Here is a 23,774-nt window from a genome sequence, read left to right as displayed (position 1 = left end):
AGGAGAAATGCACCATGTTCGTGGTCCCAAGTGCGCCGGGGCCGCCGCGTGTGAGGGGCGCTGCTCTGAGTCAAGGCCTGGCAGCAAGCAGGACACCCCGGCCCGCGCTGGCCGGGACTCCATGAGTGAGGAGCGGGCGCCTGGCCGGCAGCGCGGTGGGATGAGTGGCGTGCGGGGGGCGTCCCTGCTCGCCAACGCCTGGGCGTCCTCAGGGTTGGTGCCAAGCGGAAGTGGAAGCCGCTGGAGTTCCTGCTGTGCCAGGGCCACCCACATGCTCCACGTGGCGGTGCCTATCCCCACTTACTCCGTGGTCCAGTTGCTCTGGCAGCACCCAGAGGACGAGTGGAACGAGGGCCTCTGCAAGGTCTTTCTCTCCACCTTCTCCACCCTCACCCTGGCCACCTGCTTCTCCATCACCTCCCTGTCCTACCCCCGCACGTGGATGGTCCCCTGGCCCGTCACTATTGAGACCAGCGTGGAGGGTGGCGTCCCACCCGACCTGGTGTTGTTGGAGCGTTCCCTCGACTACAGCTGCCGGTGCTACTTGTTGGTGCTGGACAGGACGGTCAAATGCGAGCTCTCGACCCTGGAGGGGGGCGTACAGCTTTACCCGCTGCGGCCCCTGCAGGAGGACAAAATGCAGTAGCTGCAGGTCCCGCCCCGACCACGTGGATGTGCTGGCCTCAATCCCGCTTCCCGTGGGGCTCTGGGGAGGAACCGGCTGCCCTGAGGCACTGGGGCTGCCTACGGTGTTGACCCTCGCCGCGGGAGTCTGCTGGACTTCGCCAAACACGCGTTCACGTTCAGCCCAAGTCGCCGATCAGCGGAGCGCCTGCTGTCGCTGCACCTCCCAGACCTGGACAGTCGCCACGTGCACGACTCGACCCCGGCAGTCTGCACAGCCCTCCGCGGCACCCCGGGCCTGGCACTTGCTGCGCCCCGGCCTCACTGCTGCCCCACGCCTTTGCTCTGACCGCCTTCGAGCGCGAGCCTCAGGCCCTGCGCCGTCCTCCAGTCCCGCTGGGACCCTTCTCGCACGACGACCCCTGGAACCGCCACACAACAGAGCGCGGCGGGCCGCGGGCACCCTCTGGCGGCAGCGGTGTCCTGCGGATCTCAGAGCCACGCTTGAGTCAACCGGGCCTGTGTGCAGCGTCCTGAGCGCCTCCTGGGGGCAGTAGAGTTAGAGCCCGGCGGGCGGTAGCGACAGCACTAGAAGCTTCCTGACCTCCCCGACTGAGTCTTCGGGCTATGTCACCCTACACTTGGAATCGCCGGTGGCACTCTGCATGGTAGCTGTCACACCCCAGGGTGGGGGGTGAGGGTGTATGCAGAGGGTCTCTAATTCCAAAATGCTTTCTGAGCAGGCCTCCTGGCTTCCACCCTATTCTGCCTCAGTTTCTCTATCTGCTATGAGCAGGTGACCTTGTCAACTCTCAGGGCTGTTGGGAGAAGTCTCCTGGTCCACATGTCCTGTCTATTGAGGAGATAGAGACACGAAGCCTCCCACTTGGGATGGCCCTGGCCCCTGGGTGCTTCTCACCCCACCCCAGCTAAGCAAAATACTGCTGCACCCCACCACAGGCACCATGGCCACCTTGACTACCATCTACATCCCCGCCCTCATCACTGCCATTGTGTCCTGTCCCCAGGCCTGACAGCCACTTTTAGGTAGTTGGCACATTTGTGGAAAGAACTAAAGTTGGAGGGGGTCTACTACCTTCTCTGGCACCTGTGCCCACTTCAGCACCCATCTGTGTAGATCTGGACATGAAGGGGCCCTGGTTGTGAGGTTTCCTGAGCCTCGGTGCATGGCCTGGGCCCTGGCTAGAGCCGTTCCCCACCCTGGGGCAGAGCTTTTCTTTGCTCCCTTTCCTGGGCTGCGCCTTGCAGCCTGGGCTGAGCCCCTGGGCCTGGGCAGGGCCTGCTGGATCTTTGTAGGAGAAGATGCTAGTCATAGGCCATGTGGGGGCCCAGAAATAGCTGTGACCTTGAGGTGGAGGGACAGGGGCATCTGCAGAGTCTGTCCCCTCACTGCCCTGTCTCAGTGGAAGACCTGGAGCCAGTTCCAAGGCCAGCACAGAGCCTGCATGCTGTTCCCTCAAACCTGGAATTATGATGCCACCTCCATCCCCTCAGATGGTTGAGACTGTTTCCTCACCCTGAGGACAGGGTCCCTGCCCAGGAGAGCCTGCTGGGGGTGAGAGGATGGATTGAGCAGCTCTTTCTTGTCTTTGGAGCCCCCCCCCCCCAGTCCCTGGCTGGGGCTAACTGGGGTGCTAGCTGGCAACAGGTGAGCAAGGCAGGTGACCACATTCAGCGCTGGCCATGGGAGGGACTACCTTGGGCCAGTGCTGCTGTCCGTTCAAGGCCTGACATGGGATGTGTGGGCAAAGGCAACTGACCTGTAACTGCCCCCTTTCAGGATAGCCAATTTGTCATCTTGGATTTTCATTCTGTGGGTATCATATCCAATGACAGTACATACAGGGGGATGTCATCCCACAAATCTCTCCAGTCCAAGTTTTCATAACAACAACAAAAAGGAAAGAAGACTGCAAAAGGAATCCTCTGGGAACTGGGCTGCCATCCACACCCCACCCAGCCTTCAGGCCTTTTTGTTGCATTTTCAAGAGCTTGACCCTGGACCCCCCAGGGAGGGGTATCTGTCCTGCTGCCACCACCCAGCCCAAGGCAGGATCCCTTTGTTGTTTTTTTGTCAACTGAACATTTCTCTTTTGTACAGATCCTGTCAAAAACTTCCTTATGATTTGAAAAAAATCAGGAAAGAGGTAATAGACAGATGTGGATTGCAAGAGCTACATCAGGGCCCTATTTGGGAAGGTCTGGAATATTCCAGGATCTGGGGAAAATAAGACCAATTTTTGAGTGTCGAGGTTCAAACCAGATCAGGTAGGATGTGATACGACTTCCAAGTGGGGAATTTGATGCAGGGATGTGAGGTGAGGTGTGGTAAAGGGGAAATTTATACATAATGCATCAATTGTCCTGGACAGCTGCTTAGCAGGGACTCATGGACCCCAGGAGGGATCCCCTGTCAGTGAAAGAGTCACAAAGGGGCATCAGTCCAGCTCCTTTGTATTTTACTGACTGTTGAGGACACTGGCCTATGGGGTTGCCAAGTCTCCTGGATGCTGCCTCATTACCATGCACTCAACATGGACTGTGAGTCCCTGAGCCTGTATGAACCTCTGGTCTTGGTATGCTCCAGTGTGTCCTGAAGGTGACCCAGAAATACTTTCCCCAGCACTCCTCTGACTTGATTAACTGGAAGAAAAGGGAAGGTGGAGGCGCACATGGCAGGCTGGGCTCATTTGTCTGAAAGATGTCCTGGGGCTGGAGGGAGAGGGAGACACTGACAGGGCAATGGTTTTTTCCTCACTTGCTGTCTTCCTGTGTCACTGTGAGCAGCACTGCTGTCCCACTACCCCACATTGGACAGTAATTGTCAGCCTTGACCACAGCCGGCATCCCACTGAGGATTGGGATAGCCGTTTTACCTGAGTTGGAGCCTTAGAAACAATTAGGGGTCCCCCAAGAGCCAGTTGCTATCCTTAGAGATGACCAGCACAGGGGTCTGGCCTGCCTTCTGCTGGCACCTTTTGCTCTTTTGAAGAATAGAAACAAACTGGACTTGTGCCACATATGTCCTTTGAATATGTAGTGTGACGATGGAGCTGCAGAATCCTTTGTGCAATATGAAGTCACCACAATGAACCCAAAGCCAGCATGGTACATAGCACAGATAATTAGAAAGATCCTGGATCCCTAATAGAATTAGAGAGGATGTGGGAAACAACCCCCATTTAACTGGAGACTTATTTTGTGGGTGAAAAATAGGCTCATTCTTATGGATACCTTTTTGGTAAGGTGGTTGTTGCCAAAAATGAATGTTGATGATTGTTTTAGGGAAACAATGTAAGACGAATCATTTAATAACAGTAATTATATCTGTAGGTAATCTGTAGATAGTTAGTTCATAATTTAGGCAAACAATGAAAGGCAAGCAGCTCACTGATCCTTGGATGAAGGAGGCCTCTCAGTAGAGGTGACTGGATCTGCTGATGGGAAAGAGGAGGAAAGAAGGGCACAGCTGTGTATGTGTGGGGAGGGGCAGAGCTGGGCCAGTGCCATTGGGAAGGGTCTGCTCTGCTGGAGGATGATAAAGGATATTGGCAAACCACAAGGGGGCTGGGACTCAAACCAGTTTCAGATCTGAAGTGACCTTGCTTTTAAGTGAACTTTCTGCTGCAGGAGGAATGAGTGCTCAGGTGCGGTGAGGAAGAATTTCCAGGCAATAAATCAGGTGATCTCAGCAGCTGCTTAGCATCTCTTTGTGGCCTCCAGGACAGTGCCATTGGGCAGTGATGGGTTGGTACAGGTGAGTTCAGGCCCCATCACCTTACTTGTTTACCTGGGGCTGGAGACTCTCAGGTAGGTGTAGATAAGTCCCCATTGCCTCCCCCATTCCTCTTCACCACAATGTGGTGTGTGGTCCCTGAACCCTGCCTGGGCCCCTGGTCCTGGCCCCCATCTAGGGTCTCCTAAGGTGAACCAACCCTGCTTTCCCCAGCGCTCCTCAAACTCACTCACCTGTCCTGAGCTCAAAGGATAAGGGGAACCTTTGGTAGCCTGAGCAGCCTGGGTGTCTCTGACTTGTGTGCAAAGGGCCAGACCTCCCCAATATTTGTGCTCAGAACTCCTGGAGTTTAAGGAGAGTGAGACACAGTAAGGGGAAGCAGGTTTTTGTCTCACTTCCCCATCTGCCTGTGTCACTGTGAGCAGTAGCACCATTGTGCCACACCTGACAGTAATAGTCAGCCTCGTCCCCAGACTCAACCTTGCTGATGGTCAGGGTGGCTGTGTTCCCCGAGTTGGCACCAGAGAATCGGTCTGGGATCCGCGAGGGTCGGTTGCTACTATGATAGATGAGCAGCACAGGGGCCTCGCCTTCTTTCTGCTGGAACCACTGAACATTTTTACTTCCAATATTGTCTCCTCCACAGGTAAGCCTGGCTGTCTGTCCCAGTGCCACTGACACTGAGCGTGGCTGGGTCAGCTCGTAGGAGGCCATGGAGCCTGCAGGAGAGAAAAGTAGAGGTTTGTTGGCTGTAAAGGGCTCATCCCCAGGAGATTTCCCTCCTATCTGGCCTGGTTTAACTCAAGAATCCTGTAACCCTACTCTGCCCCCTCACATCAGCCCCTGTTGCAGTTGTCCAGGGGCTGCACTGCTGGATGGAGCCTTTGATGGAAATATAGTAACCAGCCCCCTCCCTTAGCAGAAGCAGCATCTTCTAGGGCTCAGAGCTCCATGAGCAATGCACTGCATGGTGGGTGACACCCTGGGTGGCAGTACCTGTGCAATAAGTGAGGAGGGTGAGGAGGAGAGTGGTCCTAGCCATGATGGAGGAGCCCCCAGATCCTCTCCCTGAGTCCCAGCAGACCAGCTCATTTCCCCAGGCCTCTTTGTACCCTGGCTGAGGGAACTTCTGGTTATGCAAATCAGCCCTAGCTCAGGGGGTGCTGATGAGGGAGCCTTGTGTCTTTCAGGGAAGAGCTCAGTCCCCAGGGACACAGAGAAGGGAGGGGAGACCCCTGCAGATCCCCTGTGGCCATCCTCTCAGATCGTTTTCCACCTGCTTGTCTCATTCATCTGGTTCCATTTGTATGCTCAGACCTTGTCCTGGACTTGTCTTGGGCAGGACAGTCCAGGGCAGCACTCAGAGGGGATGTCTGCATTTTCCAAGTAAAATGACATGCCTGCTCATGGAATGAAATTAGGTTTTGTCCTGGATGTGCGCAGAGGATGCCAGTGATGATGCTGGAATTATCCTGTATCCTGGTCCTTCCTCTGCTCACTTGGCTAAGGAAAGAGATCATATATTTTGTTCCAAGACTCAGATGTGTCCTGCCCATAACTCCATAAACATTTTGTGGAGGGGTTCAGATTCTGCTCTTTTCCTCATTCCACCTTTGGAAGCTTCTGTATGACATGTCACCTGACCTTCAGGCAGTGGCCCTGCTCATCTCCATCCTATACAAGACAATAGGAGGATGATGTGGAAGGTGAAGTGTCCTCCTTTGCTCTCCCTTCATGAGTGGCAGAGCCAGAATAAAATTCCTTCCTTGTAAATGCTCCTGGAGATCCTGAGGCATGATGAGTTTCTGCCCTTGATTGCGAGCACCTTGGGCAGGTCAGGGGTTCTTTGCCTCAGTATCCCCAGTGTGATGTCAGAGGGAGATTCAGATCTGGTGCAGTCCATTGTGTAAGACAAGGCAAGTGGGCTACATATCCCCAAGGATTCCTCAATGAATTTTTATTAAAATTAATTGTTCTTCAATTATTGGTGAAAATATATTATGCAATCCATAATTCAGTGTAATTAATCAAATCAGGTAATGTTTAAAGAGATACTGATGTATGAAAGTACTGAGAAAACTAAAGCAGCATTGAATACCTTTCCCTGGATAGACAAAAGGCAGGTTAAGTGACTGTGGCAGGTGCTGCCAGGGAAAGTGAGGAGCAGCCGGAAAGGGGTGATGGGTGGGAAATGTGGGATCACAGGGAGGATGGGGATTTGTACTGTTTCAACACAACTGGAGTGCCTGGACCTTTAAAGAGAAAGAGGCATCATCTTGAAGCACTGAAGAGGAGGCTCTGGAGAGTAGAATTTGTGTGTCTGTGTCAAGGATGATCTTATAATTAAGGACATCTGCTGCTTCAGGTCTGAGGTTATTGTCAACTTCCCAGCAAGTTAGAATCTCACGGATGCCCAGGGCCCACCCCATCTCCAGTAGCTTTGCCAGGTCAATGCTGCTTCTGGTGACTGCTCTGCACTGTCAGCTGGAAACATAGGGGACATCCTTGTCCAGTTGGGGATTCAGAAGTGAGTGGGAAAACTATGTCAAACTCCTGTGAGTCAGAGTCTTTGTTCTCAGTGGATATCATTGGATACTGCTACTCAAAAGCTTATTAAAGAGCAGAGCTGAGAATGAGAGAAGAGTTGGGCACCTAACCTGCAAAGCCAGCCTCCTCTCCTCAACTTGCAATCAAGGCCTGCACACTCTCTTTCCTCCTTGCCACACTGAACACCTCAACAAGTTCCCACTTGAACAAAGGCACCAAGCAGGTTTGCATGGCTCTGTATTAGGGCTAGAAAGTCCAAGCCATGTATATGTGGATCGATGGCACTGGAGAAGGACTGCGGTGCAAGACATGCACCCTGGACAGTGTGCCCAAGCATAGAGAGGAGCTCCCCAAGTGGAATTTTGATGGCTCTAGCACTTTTCAGTTTGAAGGTTCAAACAGTGCCATGTTTCAGGATTCTTTTTGCAAAAACCATAACACACTGGTGTCCTATGAAGTCTTCAAGTACAAATGGAAGCCTGCAAGACCAATTTGAGGCACACACATAAACGGACAGTTGACATGGTTAGCAACCAGCTCCTCTGGTTTGGAATGGAGCAGAAATATACCCTGATGGGAATAGATTGGTGCCCCATTGGCTGGTCTTCCAATGGCTTCCCTGGGCCCCAAGGCCCCTATTAAGGTGGTGAGGGAGTAGATGGAGCCTAGGGCAGAGACTTCGTGGAGGCCCACTACTGAACCTTCATGTACACTGGCATCAAGATTGGAGGAACGAATGCTGAGGTCATACCTGCCCAGTGGGAATTCCAGCTAGGCCCCCATGAAGAAATTGACATGGGAGATCATCTTTGGGTGGCTTGTTTCATCTTGCATCTTGTATGCAAGGATTTGCTGTGATAACAACCTTTGATCCTAAGCCCATTCTGGAGTACTGGAATGGTGCATGCTGCCACACCAACTTCAGCTCCAAGGCCAAGTGAGAAGAGAATAGTCTGATGTATATTGAGGAGTCCATCATGAAACTAGGCAAGCATCACCAGTACCATATCCATGTATACGATCCTAAGGGAGGGAGCTGGACAATACCCAGTGCCTAACTGGATTCCAGGAAACCTCTAACATGAATTTTTCTGACAGTATGGCCATCCATGGCACCGGTATCTCCATTCCCTGGACTGCTGGCCAAGAGAAGAAGGGTTACTTTGAAGACCACCACCCATCTGCCAACTTTGACTCCTTTGCCATGACAGAACCCCTCCTATGCACATGTTTTCTCAATCAGACTGGCAATGAGCTTTACCAATATAAAAACTAAGTGGACTAGACCTCCAGGCATCAAACTCCTCCCAGTTCTTCATCCCTAACCCACTTTTCCTCTATCTCAATTGTCCTACTAGCTGTAACTCAAAGGGCAGAATATTATTACTCACGCCCAGTTAATAACATCCTTTTTGGCCAAGGTAGAGGGGTCAAGTTCTTAATGTCTGCATACACATCCCACCCCACCCATTTTTTCTATCATTGAGGCTTCTGAAGACTGAGGTAATAGTGCATTAATGAGGAGGGTGATAGGGAAACCTAACCACTGCTCCCATTTAGTCAGGAGTGTTTGTCCAGTGGGCATAGCTGTCTGGACAGAGAGAATCTGTGTTTGTGAAGGGAGAGCAGGAATTTTCTGTGAGGTAGCTGAAGGTGAGGGGGATCTGACTACTCTGTTGTTAGAAAACCTCCTCCCATTTGGTGGGAAGTTCCATTTTTTAAAAAGATTATAACCAAATTAGAAGTGGGAATCGGTAGAGAAAGATGGTTAAGGAAATTAGGAGGAAAATGCCCATGGTTTCTTGGTTGTTATGCTTCCCTGGCTTGGGGTTAAAAGCCCTGGCTTGAAGACAAACCTCAGAGAATAAACTGATATATATCCCTACCTTAAGAATAAAATGTTCCTGCCACTTGGCCGTCCACTCATAACAGAAAGCAGAGTATTATTTTTATGTTTAAATGTAAAAACTAAAAATTTATAAATATAGGTGTGTGGATATGCGTGTTTTACTATGGAATTGAAGAAAAAACAAAAAACATTCTAAGCACCAGGAGGCAAATTTGATTCAAGTCTGGTTAGAAATAAGGGTCTCCTTTTGAGTGGGGGTAGGAAAGACATAGCTAGAGAAGTTGGCTATATAGAGCCATTATTTCCTCCCAACCACTTAAGGAGTTTGGTTGTGCCCTGCCCACCTTTTTGAAGGGAGCAGAAATATGTCCAATTCACAGGTGGAAGCAGGTTATTAGCAGACGAAGTCACCTGAGTCTGGTGGCTCTGATGTAAAAGATACACATGTGCTGATACACACAAGGGTGGTAGCATAATGAGTTGGCTGCTCAATGAACATGTTCCCAACAAAGCAGGTATTGTGCTTGTTTTCTGGGGGGAGTAGCATGTTACTAAAGCAGGTCTTTTTTTTTCTTTTTTTCTGTCTTCATTTATTTTTTTAATATTACATTAAAAAAATATGAGGTCCCCATATACCCTCCACCCTCCTCACCCCACTCCTCCCCCCATAACAACAATCTCCTCCATCATCATGAGACATTCATTGCATTTGGTGAATACATCACTGAGCACCACTGCACCTCATGGTCAATGGTCCACATCATAGCCCTCACTCTCCCACATTCCACCCAGTGGGCCATGGGAGGACATACAATGTCTGGTAACTGTCCCTGCAGCACCACCCAGGACAACTCCAAGTCCCAAAAATGCCCCCACATCTCATCTCTTCCTCCCATTCCATAGCCCCAGCAGCCACCATGGCCACTTTCTCCACACCAATACCACCTTTTCTTCGATTACTAATCACAATAGTTGATGAATAGAATATCAGTAAATCCACTCTAATCCATACTCCATTCCTCCATCCTGTATACCTTGGATTGGTTGTGTCCACTCCACATCTATATCAAAAGGGGCCTTAGATTCCACATGGATGCTGGATGCAATCCTCCTGGAAAGCAGGACTTTTGATGTATTAAAAACATTTTTAAAGCAAAACAAGTTTGATTTTAATCATATTTGTAGGGTTTCTAAGTTTTTCCATTTTACTGAATTACTTGTTGGCTTCTGGAGTCTTCCTATCTCTGTCCTTTGAAGAGATGGGGAAAGCCTGGAATCACACAATGGGAATTGTATTCTGGTGTCTTTTTCCATAGTGCAAGGTATTCCTTTCCTTCAAGATTTCTGAAGTCATTTTTTTTCTTTTACAATAATAATTTTTTAAACTCCTACCTTAATCCCTACCATTTTCCGTACTGTTCTTTGGTTATTTTTGTGTTGGCTGCAGCAGATAGGTTGTGTATTTTCCTTGCCATGATGGCTTCTAATTGCCATGTACTGTATGTTCACAGTTAGATAATTCCTCATTGTAAACAAATGGTAACAGTCCAGAGCAGCTCTTATAAATCAACCAAACATTTTTAAGAAGAAAAAAAAAAGCCTATTAGAGGCAAGGCTCTGGGTGATAGTGTATTTGATATCTTAACACAGTTTTGTGAAGTTAAAAGGAATAATGATGGTTAGTTGTTCATAAATAGACTGGATACAGTGGTTTAAAAAAAAGGTAAGAGCACAAGGCTCTCAGTTCCATGCTCAAGCTGCATGTGAGGGATGTGAACATTTCTAAGCATGCCCTAAAAGAAACTCTTCCTTCTTGAGGCTGTAGACCTGAAATTTCTGAAAAAACAAACTCCAAGACTCATTGTATGAGTGGGTGAATTGCTATGCCAGTTAAATTCCCAACCTTTCAGAGTGTCTGCTGGGAATGTAAGGAGACTGATTAGGATGGGTGAAATCCTGAAAATAGGAATGGGGACATATGGGCTGATAATGATGAAGGTGAGGACCTTGAATCTATAGATTTGCTGAGTCTACTTTGCCATATAATCCTGTAATTGTCCACATTAGGATTCAGTCACCCCACCTCAGGTCTGACCTGAAGAACCAGTTATTACACCTTCAATTGCTGTGTTAGACCTTTAAGTGACTCTGCTAAAGAAAAAGCCTCACACCTCCTTTCAAATAGATTAGTCCTGTACCAGATGGAACTAAAATAGAATTCCTGAGGTAGAAGGCTTGCAAGACATTACTCATTCTTTTTATTCGAGATTTATAAATAGACTGAAGTTACAACAGTCCCTGAAATGTGAGATAAAAAGTGTGACCCATGAGGAAGTGTACTACATTCTAAAAGAACTGTTTGACCTTGCCAATTCATATAGGCAGAAATCAGGATAATATGGGCAAAAATGAATATTAAGGCTGTGGGATAAGGATGACAGGGATGTACAGTTGGATCAGGCAGAATTTATTGATATGGTCCTGCTAGGCAGAGATTCTGGATTCCCAATGTAGCTCAAAGGGTTAGAAAGGGCTCTAAAGCAGGGGTTCTTAACCATGGGTCCATGGATCACCAAGGGGTATATAGAAAGATTTCAGAGGGTACATGAGCATGAATTAAGTTTGAATAATCCTACAATTTAATTTAAAGACATGCCAATGATGAGTGTCGTAAAATTATCTGTTGCTACATTCTGAGAAGTGGTCCGGGGTTTTCACCTGACTGGCAAAAGGGTCCATGGAACAAAAAAGGTTAAAAACTCCTACCTTAAAAGTTTGTTTGTGTGGTCGGCAAAGCATGGACCAAAAGGTAGCCAACGTTGTCTGAACCTGAAATGTCAATACTTCCCTGGTTTAATGTAGCTGAGGACATCCAAAGGCTTAGAGAACCTGGAGTGTTAGAGTGGATTTACCATGGAAGACCTGCTGATCCCCCTTCCTGCTCCCATAAATGTCCAAAGAACACATCCTTCACCAGGACAATGAGGAGTTAATTTAAGAAGAGTTCTATCATCCCTGGAGAGCTCTGTGTTACTTTTCTCTGTAGGTCAAATATTACTGTGAGAACTGCTGTGACTGATCTTGGATTCTTGAATACAATGGGGATGACTGGATCCTGGGGTGTCAGGAGCCATGTGGCAGCACTTAACAGACAAAGACCTAGTAGGCATGGCCAATGTAATGATGGTAGACTCAAAGCAGGAATCAGAGTGATCTGACATGGAGAAACCTGTGATATTGGTAGGTGATTGTAGGATATGTATAAGTGAAATAGAAAGTCCACTAAATTCTTTCCTGATTTGTATAAGCAGAAAATTTCTAGATCGAGTGAAGAGAAACAGAGAGTCCTGTGTCCCCAGTCAATTCCCAGGATCAAGACAGTTTGCAGACCCAGAAGCACTAGAATGAAGGGATGCCTGGGTCTCCTTTGGGAAGCACCCTGCTACAATCCCAAAATTTTATACTGTTAATCTTCCTCCCAGTTTTCCCCAGGAGAAAAGGGAATGATCAGACACTTCAGGATTGCTCAGAACTGACATTAATTTAGAGACCAAAAATGTCACTGTGACCACAATCTTAGGTTGCAGTTTTCTGCAACCATAAAACTCACTGAGGACCAATGCATTGAACTGCTGGGGCTCCCAGGGCTGCAGGGAAGGGCTATCAGCCCTGAAGAGGGGTGCCATATGGATGTCACAGAGTCCACTACACTGGTTTGCCATGAACCTTGGAGCTAGGGTCCTACAGCACAGCACAGTTCTGTGGATTAATCCTGCCCAGAAAACACCAGGGCTACCAGGTTTTGTCAGCCAAAAGCCAACCCTTGAAGAACCAGCTTGGAGGGCTGGGAGGAAAGGACAGCATAGAGGTCTTGCTTCTAATCTGGGCTTAATCTGCCAGTTGTCTTCAGTCCTCCTTGGGTTGGAGGGCATGTGAGACACAGTCAATGGAGCAGCTTTTGTGTTTCATTTCCCCATGTGCCTCCATCATTGTGAGCTTCATCACTGTCATCACCCCCCCCCCCCCATTTGACAGTAACAGCCTCCCGCTGGGACTGGGCCCTTCGAACTGTAGTTTCATAACCTGTCCAAAAATAATGGATCCATCACATTTCAGGCCAAGGGCAGACATCACAACCTCAATTTCATGGCAACACTGCCCTCTGCAGGTAGCTTGTGATTATAACGAGAGAGAACAACTTTAATTCAAGAGAAAAAAAACACAGAATTTTCTGAATTTCCTCTTTAGATATGGCTGTTTTGTGTTTCTTTCTTTCTTTTTTTAATAATGAACTAGTTCCTCTAGAAGTTTAGCTCCCTTAAAAGGATTACACATAAAGTGAATGAATGAATAAAACTCTTTGCTCAATACTCAAGTTGACTCTGAATTTTTCTTTGGCACACCTAGCTATCCATTTCAAATAATAAATGGAATAGGGAGCAAGGATAATACTATTGGGTCAGGAAGACCTTTATCCATAAAAGGAGACATGCATAAGGGGAGTGAGGTCTGACCAGGAGAAAGGCTCCAGAAGTTCTCATCAGAGTTGGGTTGTGTGTCATCACCTGGGTTGTTCTACTGGCCTATTTCAGGAAGCTTCTGAGAGGGACTGACAGGGCTCAGGCTGGTGCCCTGAAGTTGACATGCCTCATCAGGGGAGGAAACCTCAGGGGAGTTGGCCTGAAGTCCCCTGACTTCTGAAGCCAGGTGGTGACCTAAGTGCCTGACAGAGTCTCTGGTCCTGGCTTCCTGTGCTGAGCCTTAGCATGGAGCAGAGTGAGGCATCAGAGACCATGCAGAGGGGCAGATGTTGGGGCTGGACAATGTCAGGAAAAGAGGGATGATGATGGAGATTCCAGTAGAGGAAAACAGAGCCTGGGAAGATGCTGATGGGAAGATTTGGGAGCAGGGCTGGGCATGGAGGAGGGGGAGGTATATGAAATTGAGGGAGGCAGCAGAGAATAATGGAACTAGAGGTGACCCCCTGCAGAAGGAGAGAGGAACCAGGGAAGCGAAGGTGAGGAAGTCAAGAAGCAGGGGAGGCCAGGCAATGAAACTTAGGGCAACCTGTTTTCTCCATCTGGAACCAGTGCCCTCAGACACCTTCTGGGCCTGCCTTGTGGTCATTTCCATCCAAGGGTGAAATAGGTCCTACAGGATGAGACCAACTGACACAACCTCTCTCTCCTTGCACATGTGTTGTTTATGCCTGTATGGCTTCTTTCTCCTTCGTTATCACTTTAAAAAATATATATTTTATTACAGAAGTTGTGAACTTACAAAACAGTTATGCACATATGTAAAAATCCCATGCAACACCCCATCCCCAATACATCACATCATCGTAGAACATACGTTATAGATTATGAGATTATATCATCAGACTATTATCACTAACTGTGATAATATGGCCCATAGTATGCATTTGGTATGTTTTCCCATACTCCACTATTATTAATACAGTACACCTATTGCATTGATGCAAGAATATTATAGTATTGCTGTTACCTATACATCATAGGTTATATTAATTGTATTTTCCCATGCTTCTCCATATTCTTACCACCCTGTAAAATTGGTGCACATATATTCTAGTTCACAGGATATTCTTGCTTTTGCACAGTTAGCCACAATTCTCATCCAGCTCTGGGCTCATTGCTCTCTCACTGTCACTTTTAATCATGGAATGAATGTCCATGAATTTTCCATTCATGTTCCTTCCAAGTCCCTCACCATCCTACCAAACCATTGGCCACAGCCCATGTATCAGGGTACAAATGCAACTCCAGCCATTTCTCTCTCCACGCAAAATGAACAGCTAGATACAATATTCAAAATTCTACACACTGGATGGACTTTCCTTCAACATTTTTTTTCAAGGATGTCCCAGAAAGGGGTTGCAGTGCTGCAACTGTCCACTTTCAGGTGGTACCTGTATATTGTAGAGAACTGTCAGTAAACCAGACCTGAATATTCTTTTCCTTGATTAACTCATTGTAGGGAACTCTCAAAGAAGTCATAGCTTTGGGTTTGGAAAGAGAAAGTAATATGGTGGGAGTAGGGGTGGATCATGGGCATTTGGGTCACTTCATATAACTTCCTAGTTCCTTCAGGGCTTGCTTGAGCCTGATCTTGTATGTACCACTTCCACTTCATAAGGGGTAGTGCTGTGCACACCCAAACTTTATGCCTTTGTAGGTCAGACTACACCCAGTTCATGCTCTTAACTCAGATCTCATGGTAACTTGTTGTCCCATGGTTAAGCATTTGATTTCTGCTAAGGCCCAGTAGCAGACCAAAAGCTGTTTCTCAAAAGGAGAGTACTTTATCTGTAGAGGATGGTAGGATTTTGCTCCAGAATCCTGAGTCTGCTGTGATTCTCCTAAAGTCTATGTTATAGATTCAGAGAAAGTGAAAGGAGGTGGGGAGCTGGGTCATCTGAGGAAATAGCAATGTGCTATAAACCAACTCCTCCAGGGTATTCAAACATAGTTTCTTCAAAGCAAGATGTGGAGGGGTAGTTCAAGAGGACATGGTTATAGGATATAATTCTGGGGCGTGTCTGGCCCAGATTCTTATCAGAACTTGCCCATCTGTACTAGGCTTTTCTTGACCATTACTTGAAGAGCTTCTTTGATCTCCTTCATGTCCCGATGCACCCCTCAGCCATGAATATCATCTTTCCCCCTTCCTCAGGAGTGTTTTCAGACTCCTCTTGGGGATCCTATAGAGCTAAGCAGCATAAAACATGGGGCAACTGATGTCTTGACAAGGTTCCTGGCAGGAGCTGGTAGGAAGCTTCCACCCCTGCCATGCCCGAGGCCCAGCTATGGACTCTACACTGCTGGTGGACTCTGGAAACCCCAGAGAAGCTCAGCCAACACTGACCCCACAACATGATACTGATTCAAACCAGACCCTATTTTCAGGGTACCCAAAATGTCACTGTGACCACAGTCTCAGTTAAGGTTCATATCTCTGTGGACTTGGCCTAAAAATTACAATGCCTTTGATTACATGGCTGGTTTGTTGGCTGATACCCATTATTCAAAAGTACAAATAATTTGTTTGGGTGGGCATCCCTAGGTGGAAAGAATGTAAAGAAAAGACATGGAGTATCCAATCCCAAATTCAGAATATTTTCCTTGGCCAAAGAATTAGATGGAAGTGTTTGGGAAGAGGCACTGGGAGATAGATGTACGAATGGAAGCATGTGTGTCCATTTATGATAACTGTGTGAATTGTAAAGACTCATTTCATTCATTTTCATTTTTAGGATATATTTCATAATAATAGAAAATGATTTAAAAGGTGATTTGCACCTGAATTTCTATCCTTATCTACGTAGAATATTTGCCACAGAATATATACAGAACTGGATAAACTTTCCATGAGAAATGATCAGTAGAAAGTGAAAGAGTAGCCTCTGTGGGCTTGAAGGTGGTGGGAGCAAAATCACCAGAATTATTAACAATGAAACTGGAAAAGAACAGGAAAGAACCAAAGGCATGACAACGTCATCCCATGTTGACCTGATGACGCCGAGTATGAGGTGCAGGACCTCCCCCCCTCCCTGCCACCTCCCACCTGTCCAGTGCATGTCCAGCAGGTAGAAAGGAAGGGAGATGCTCCTCAACAAGAGGCTCCTCAGAAAGCTCAAAGAGTGACACAGGAGAGCAGCATTGGCCTCTCCTAGAGAAAGTCCTAGAGGGAAGTACTGGTTGTATTTTCTATCTTTTTCTGTGAAGTCATGGTTGTGTCATGATTTCCAATATCCTCACCTTGAAAGGATTCCATAATCCTATGGTTCTATAGAAAAGGGAAAATAATCATAATTAGAGTCCATCAATTGATGACTGGATAAAAAAATATGGTACAACCATAAAAGGGAATATTATTGGGACATAAAATAGATGAACAGCTCATATATACCATGACATGGATAAGCCTGGAAACATTATCCTAAGAAGACGAGCAGAAACACAAAGGGCAACATACTGTATTAAAAACTTTGTAAGAAATAGCCAAGGAAAGCATATCCATAGAGACAGAAAATGGATTATTAACATTCCCCGGTGCTGGGGGTGGGGGATGGGGAATGACTGCTAAAGGGGACGGAGTCCTTTTTTAGGGTGTTGAAAATATTCTGTAAATAGAGGAAATATCTGCAGTACTTTGGATATAGTAACACCACTCAATTATACCCTTAAAAGGTGATTTTTTTTTTAAATGGAACTTTTCATAGAGAGCATGAAAGACACAAAGTGAAAGAGACAGAAAAGTCATTGGAAAAATGTTAAAAATGTATAAACTGTGTGAAGGATATACAGGAGTTCTTATATTATTTTGTATTGTTTTCTATAAGTTTGTAATTATTTCAAAATAAAATGGTAGCAAAAGAAAACAAATAAGAGATTAAATTAGCTGGGAGGGGCTGGTGAGTTCAGGACAAGTTTAAGTCTCACTTCTCCATCAGCTTGGGCCACTGAAGAAAGTGCTGCTGCTCCAGTAGGACATGCATTGATAGTCTGCCTCATCCTCAGACAGGAGCGGGAAGATACTCAGGAAGGCTATTTTGTCAGACCTGGAGTTAGAGAAGCTACCAGGGATCCCTGAGGTTATTTATTGGTGTAATAAATGAGAGGTTGGGGAACATGCCCAGGTGCTGTTAGTACTAGAAGACCTCATCATAACTCCCATGTCACTGCTGATTCCAGCACAGGAGAGGGTGCCTGTCTGTCCCACAGCCCCAGACACTGAGGAGGGCTGGGTCAGGGTAGACTGAGCCCATGACAATGAAAAGGAAAAGAAAGATGGTGAGATCAGCACCAGGCTCCAGGTAAGTCAGGAGAGGCATAAAGAGAGGTCACCCATTATCCAATAGTCAGTGGGTCTCCCCTGTGAACTGAGCAAGGAACATGTGACAGATGGGCAGAGCTGCCTCGGGGGACTTTATTACACCAGGCTGCCTGGGTTGTAGGGGAGTGGGGACTTCATGCAAATCTGCTCATGGAGCCTTGACTTCCTTCACAGCACCCTCAGGCTAGTGAGCCTTCAGGGTGGGACCTTCAGAAGCCCTGGTATGCCTCTGGTAACTGCAACAAGTGTGTGGCTGAGAGATGAGTTCCCCCCTAAGAGAGCTCTCAGGCTGTCCCTGGGACACAGACTTGCAAACCAGGCCTGACCTAAGTCACTCAGCCTAAGCCCTTCACATACCTGGCAGAGCCCACGGGCCTCTGTGCTGAGCAATCCTGGGTGAGCCTTGGGACTATGGGAGTGACTCCAGGGCCCAAATGAAGCCTCCCTGCCATGTCGCTGATCCACAGCTCCCTTCTAGAACATGAGAGTTTCCCACCAGGGGAACTCCTGCTAATTAACACCAGTCCCTGAAGGTTCTTTGTAGCCCAGCTCATTTTGTTATCAAGCTTCTTGGGTGTTTATGGATATAAATGAGAATGAGAAAAAAATCATCCAGAAGCAAATTCCAGCATTGCAGTCACAATTCTATCCCCTGCATCCCAGAGTATCCATTGGAGGTGTTTGCAAAGAGGTATCAAATGAATATGACATGGATATGATATATATTTCTAATTTTTATGTGTATAGGGATTTATTGTGAGTGTAATTCTGTATTTACTTTTTTAAAATGAAAAATATACTATCAAATCTAACATAGCCCAATAAGTCTTCTTAAAATTTTTTTTTTGGTACCTACTATCTCTCATTTTTCCCAAATTAAGGGGTCAAGACCATGCTCTAGAAGTGATTTTGACCCCTCCCTTTCCTCAATTCCACATCCATTCCAAAAAGCAAGTCTTGATGATTTAACTTGTAGGATATCCCCAAGCTGTCCACTACCACCCAGGGACAAGTCAGGTCCTCCCATGGTGATCAACACAAAGAGCCCCCAATTATCCTGCTTTGTGGTCCATCACACCTAGGACAGTGTCCATAAGCAGCTGCAGGGAACTCGGTAACGTCCTTCAGGTCCTGTAAAAACCTAACATACAATTTGTAATTTTCCCTTAGCAAACCCCTGACCCTGTCTCTCCATTCCACCTCTCCAACTTCCTCTTCAGTCTGACCCTGGTTCACTGTGGCACTGCCCTCAGTCCATCTGCCTTCTGTGGGAAACTACCATGGCCAATTCTGCTCCCACAGTGCCACCTGGTGAGTAAGGAACTTCTATACAAACTAGACAAGGAGTCTGTTCTGGAGGAGAGCATGAGTACATGGAGATTTTGAGAACTGGAAAACATCTCAAAAGAGCAAAACCAAAGAGACACCCAAGGAACTTACACTTGTGGAGAGGAAAATCAAATGGAATCTCACTGGGATTGAGTCTGCTCCTGTAGTTGTTAATGGGACTAAGGCCAGAATGCAGCTGGATCCCACTGCCCTGAGGCTCCCTGTCTGGGGGCCCCTATACATCTGCAACTGCCCTGCCCAGGGGATAACATTGGGTTTGTCCTCTGCACTGCTTACCTATGAATATCCTGAGAACGTGGGCTCTGTGAGCTGGAATGAGTGGAGAGAGATAACTGTGGGCTGGGTGCTAACCATTCCAGGGAGAAAAGTGTCCTTACCAAACTTCTCACCACTTGAGAGAAAAACAGTGTTTTTAATTTGTTAGATTCCTTTCTAGGTCAGCAGTTATCAAGCTCTTTTGGTGGCAGAATCTTTTATCCTCTTAACAATTACTGAGTATATCCCAAATATTTTATTTATATAGGTAATATCTAGTAATGATTACCATATTAGTTAAAACTGTAAAAACAAAAATATTTAATTTATAAAAAACAGTATTATACTCCTCATACCTAAATAAAAAGAACATCAATTCTAACGGAAAACAATAGGGAGATATAAGGATGTATAGGAGTTTTCCTTCTGGAGTAAATAAAATGTTCTAGAATTGACTGTGGTGATGACTGCACAATTGTGATGAAATGAGAGCCACTGAGTATACACTTTGAATGGACTGAGTAAACCATGAGACTGTACAACAATAGGGAATCAAGTGGTGGAACATGGACTGGGGTTAACAGAACAAATGTAAGAACATTTTCTCCTGAATGATAACAAATATGCAATGCTAATATAGTGTGTTAATAATTGGGTGTATTGCGGGGAAAATACACCAATTATTTTGATGAAGTTCTTTCAGAGTTTGTAACAACTGTTTCACAACATTGGAAGATGTTGGAGGTGGGGAGATGTATTGGAACCTTGTAGGGTGATGCACATGTTTGCTTTATAAATTCATAAATTTTACTATATATTTATGGTTAATGTATATTCATGTATGAATGATATACTAAAATAAAATTTAATTTTGAAAAAAGAACATGTTATTTCTTTAAACTAGATTTGATTTTCAAAATGTTAAATAGCTTATGATGAACTGAGGCATTGTTATGTATTTCAGCTCATCTCTTCATTTTCTGGCATAATAAAGAAAGTTGAATTCTCAGGCCTATTTCTGCATTCAGTCTGTAGCCATGTATCATTTTGGATGGCATTTTCAAAGAAAACACTCCCTGTTATGTTAGTCAAAGGGATGATTATGCAAAGTATCAGAACTCTGTTGGCTTTTATAAAGTGTATTTATTTGGGGTAGAAGCTTACAATTACAAGGCCCTAAAGAGTTCACCTCAAGGTACCATAAGAGGTACTTTCGCACCCAAAGTCTTCGGCCACATGTTGAAGCAAGATGGTGGATGATGTCTGCAAGTGTTCAGCCTTCCCTCTTTCCTTGTAAGGCTCCATGGTCTCAGTTTCTTCCTATCTCAGCTGTAGGCTGGCATAAAGCTCATCTCTCTCCCTGGGGCTCAATTTGTTCTGGACTCAGCTGCTCTGGTCTCTTCACAAGATCAGCTATAGTAGCCTCCTCATGTCTAATGAGCTGTCTCTTTTTCTCTTGGTTCTTCTCTGTGTATCTGCTTCCCTGTGCGAGTCTGCTTTATCAGCCTACTGAGGGGGTGGAAACTTAATACTAAGTCACACTCTAATGATGTGGTTGAATCAAAGTGCTAATATTAACAAAATTTAATCAAACATATCAGCTGAATCTAATGCAATCAAAGGGTTATCATGCCCAAAGGAACATACCAGGTTACTAACATTGTATCTCTTTTTGGAATTCATAAATAATCTCAAAATTCCACACTCCCACTAGAAGAAACATCACTGATGGCTTATTCATGAAGAAAGAGGGACCACTTCTCTCCAAGCCAGCCTAAGGAAGTACTGAACAGAGGTTTGAAATTTAGCTAAGAACAGCAGTCAGAGATCGTAGGGGAGAGAGAGGTCTTGAGATGGATAGTCCAAGGTTAGATCATGTAGGAAGTCCCTTGGCTCACATTGTGAAATAATGATAGTTTGAGGTAAGAGATCTTGAAAGACAAGACAAGACCAAGCCTGTGATTTCTTGAGGTCCCCTTAGCAAAATTTGCAGAATTTTCCCACAAGAGACTAAGATATGGATTTGTTCTTAACACTCAAGAGCAAGGCAGATCTACAACTTCAGATGACTTGAGTGGAAAAATTGAGGTTTATTTTACTTTCTTGTAAGACAAGTAGCACAGGGACCACTTGTGTTTCTCACTTTATTGTAAGGAACTACAATGACTTTGTGGGGTCACCCCTGCTGAAGCCCCTGCAGGCCTAGGAAATGAACACAGGAGACAGGAGATAACAGAGTGAGAGGTTTTTAAAACATATTTTAATTTTTTATTTCTTTATTTTTATTAAATTGTCTTTTTTATATGGTGCATAGATGATAAAAAATGTTACATTAAAAAATATAGGAGGTTCCCACATACCCCACCCCCACCCCCCACTCCTCCCACATCAACCTCTTTCATCATTATTGCATAAAATTTCTTTTTAAAAGATGCTAAATTAGATAAATTATACATAAAAAATATAGGGAGGATGCAGATGTGGCTCAATCAATTGGGCTCCTGTCTGCCATATGGGAGGCCTTGGATTTGCTTCCCAGGGCCTCCTGGTGAAGGCAAGCTGGCCTGTGCCCACAGAGAGCTGATGGCCCATGCCTACAGAATGCTGGTGGCCCATGTACATGGACAGCTGGCACAGCAAGATGATGCAACAAAGGAAGACAAGCAGACACAGAAGAATGTGCAGCGAATGGACACAGAAAGCAGACAGCAAGCAAGCCACAAGGCAGGTGCATAAATAACTAAAATAAATCATATATATATGGGATTCCTAAATGCCCCACTCCCTAACCCTCCCATATTTCCCTACTTTAACAATATACTTCATTAGTGTAGTACATTTGTTACAATTGATGAACATGATTTGGAGCACTGTCACTGAGCATGGTTTTTAGTTTACATTGTAGTTTACACTCTCTCCCGCACAATTTTGTAAGTTATGACAACATATATAATGGTCTGGATCTGTCTTTGCAATGTCATTGGGGACAATTCCCAAGTCCCAAAAATGCCCTACATTACACTTTTTTTCCCTCTCCTTTCCCTCAGAACCTCCAGTGGTTGTTGCCTCCATATCAATGATAAAAGTTCTTCCATTGCTAGAATCACAATAAGTCTATAGTAGAATACCAGTAAGTCTACTCTAGTCCATTGTTCATTCCTTAATCCTGAGGATTGTTATGGTGATGTCAATTCTGCCTCTAATTGAGAGAGGGCTTATATATTGCTTGCAGTTGTGGAATCTCTCTGTTTCTTGGGGTGGTCATTGTTCATCATCATCTTGTTATTTGTTCTGGGTGAGTCCAATGAACTAGAGAGTAGGTGTTGTAACTTTGTTGAGATTCAGGGCTCACCTGGTGTATGGACAGTTTGAAGATTTAAGTTTCTTGGACATACACTTTTCAACTCTAGAACTAACTCTAGGTTCAAACAGAAGGGGCAGAGGAACCATGTGTAAGGAAACCACAACTGAGTCCAACTCTGTCACACTGTGGATCACAAATTCTAAAGTAGGGCCCACTGGTAGGGCAACAAACTCCTGGACTGTCAACACTGCTGTAGTGTCTAGATAGAGTAAGAGGGTTTTTTTTGTCTGTTGTCTTTTTTTAAAAGATTTATTTATTTTATTTTCCCCCTTCCCCTTCTCCCACCCTGTTGCTTTTGCTGTCTGTGTTGTCTTCTCTTCTCATCATTCTCCTCTAGGATTCACTGGGATTTGATCCTGGAGACCTCTGATGTGGAGAGAGGTTCCCTGTCAATTGTACCACCTCTGTTCCTAGTTTCTGCTGTGCTTCACCTTGACTCTCCCCTTGTCTCTCTTTTGATGCATCATCATTTTGTTGCATGTCATTTGCTCAGGCACTGGCTCACCATGTAGTCTCTCGCTCTCCACGTGGACCCTTGCACAGGCACTGGCTCCCACATGGGCATGCTTTTTCTCCTTCTTCTTACCAGGATGTCCCAGGGATTGAACCTGGGTCCTCCTATATGGTAGGCAGAAGCTCTATCACTTGAGCTACATCCACTTTCCAGAGTAAGAGGTTTTTGAACTTGCTTCCCCATGAACTTGGACCTCTGTGGGAAATGCTGGTGCTTGAACCTGATGCATAGTGGTAATTGGCCTCATCATCAGGCTGGAGTTCAGAGATGCTCAGGGAGGCTGCTCCATGTTTAAGACCAGGTGAGGATGCAACCTCAGTTAACCCTAGAGTGCCACCAATGTTAATCTCTTCCCATGAAATGTGGGAGCATCCTTTGGCTTTTAAACATGAAAATAGAGTAAAGATATTAGGATGTCACTCGAATAATTACATTGCATTATTTAAGATACCATCTTAGTAATTGGAGAGGCAGTTTCTATGCTGAGCCTCAAGATGCAAACATTTCTTTTCTGCCCACCCAATGAGAGTTATACCTGGCAGGGCCTGTGGTCAATTTCTAGGCCTTGATGCAGGCTGTCAGTCCACAGTCCTCAAAAACCAGCTAGGAAATGAATTCCACCAGGGAGGTGGAAGAAGAGTCTCCACTAGCCGAG

At 45.9% G+C, this 23,774-nt stretch overlaps 2 pseudogenes and 1 gene segment (V, D, J or C); 2 read left to right on the top strand and 1 right to left on the bottom strand.

Moving 5' to 3' along the window:
- The window catches only part of LOC101416152 (immunoglobulin lambda variable 3-1-like), an 89,643-nt gene extending 84,188 nt beyond the window's left edge, over positions 1–5,455 (bottom strand). Inside the window, 1 exon segment of the V gene segment in view lies at positions 5,378–5,455. Within this exon segment, the coding sequence occupies positions 5,378–5,423 (46 nt within the window).
- On the top strand, positions 8–1,322 carry LOC111760609 (probable G-protein coupled receptor 153; annotated as a pseudogene).
- A 1,657-nt stretch (positions 5,456–7,112) lies between the features above and the next one.
- On the top strand, positions 7,113–8,204 carry LOC101417454 (glutamine synthetase pseudogene; annotated as a pseudogene).
- The last annotated feature ends 15,570 nt before the right edge of the window (positions 8,205–23,774 follow it).

This window comes from Dasypus novemcinctus, chromosome 19 (genome assembly GCF_030445035.2).
Source record: "Dasypus novemcinctus isolate mDasNov1 chromosome 19, mDasNov1.1.hap2, whole genome shotgun sequence".
NCBI classification, from domain to species: Eukaryota; Metazoa; Chordata; class Mammalia; order Cingulata; family Dasypodidae; genus Dasypus; species Dasypus novemcinctus.
The sequence above is the reverse complement of the archived record's forward strand: the minus strand, read 5'-3'. Positions and strand labels throughout refer to the sequence as shown.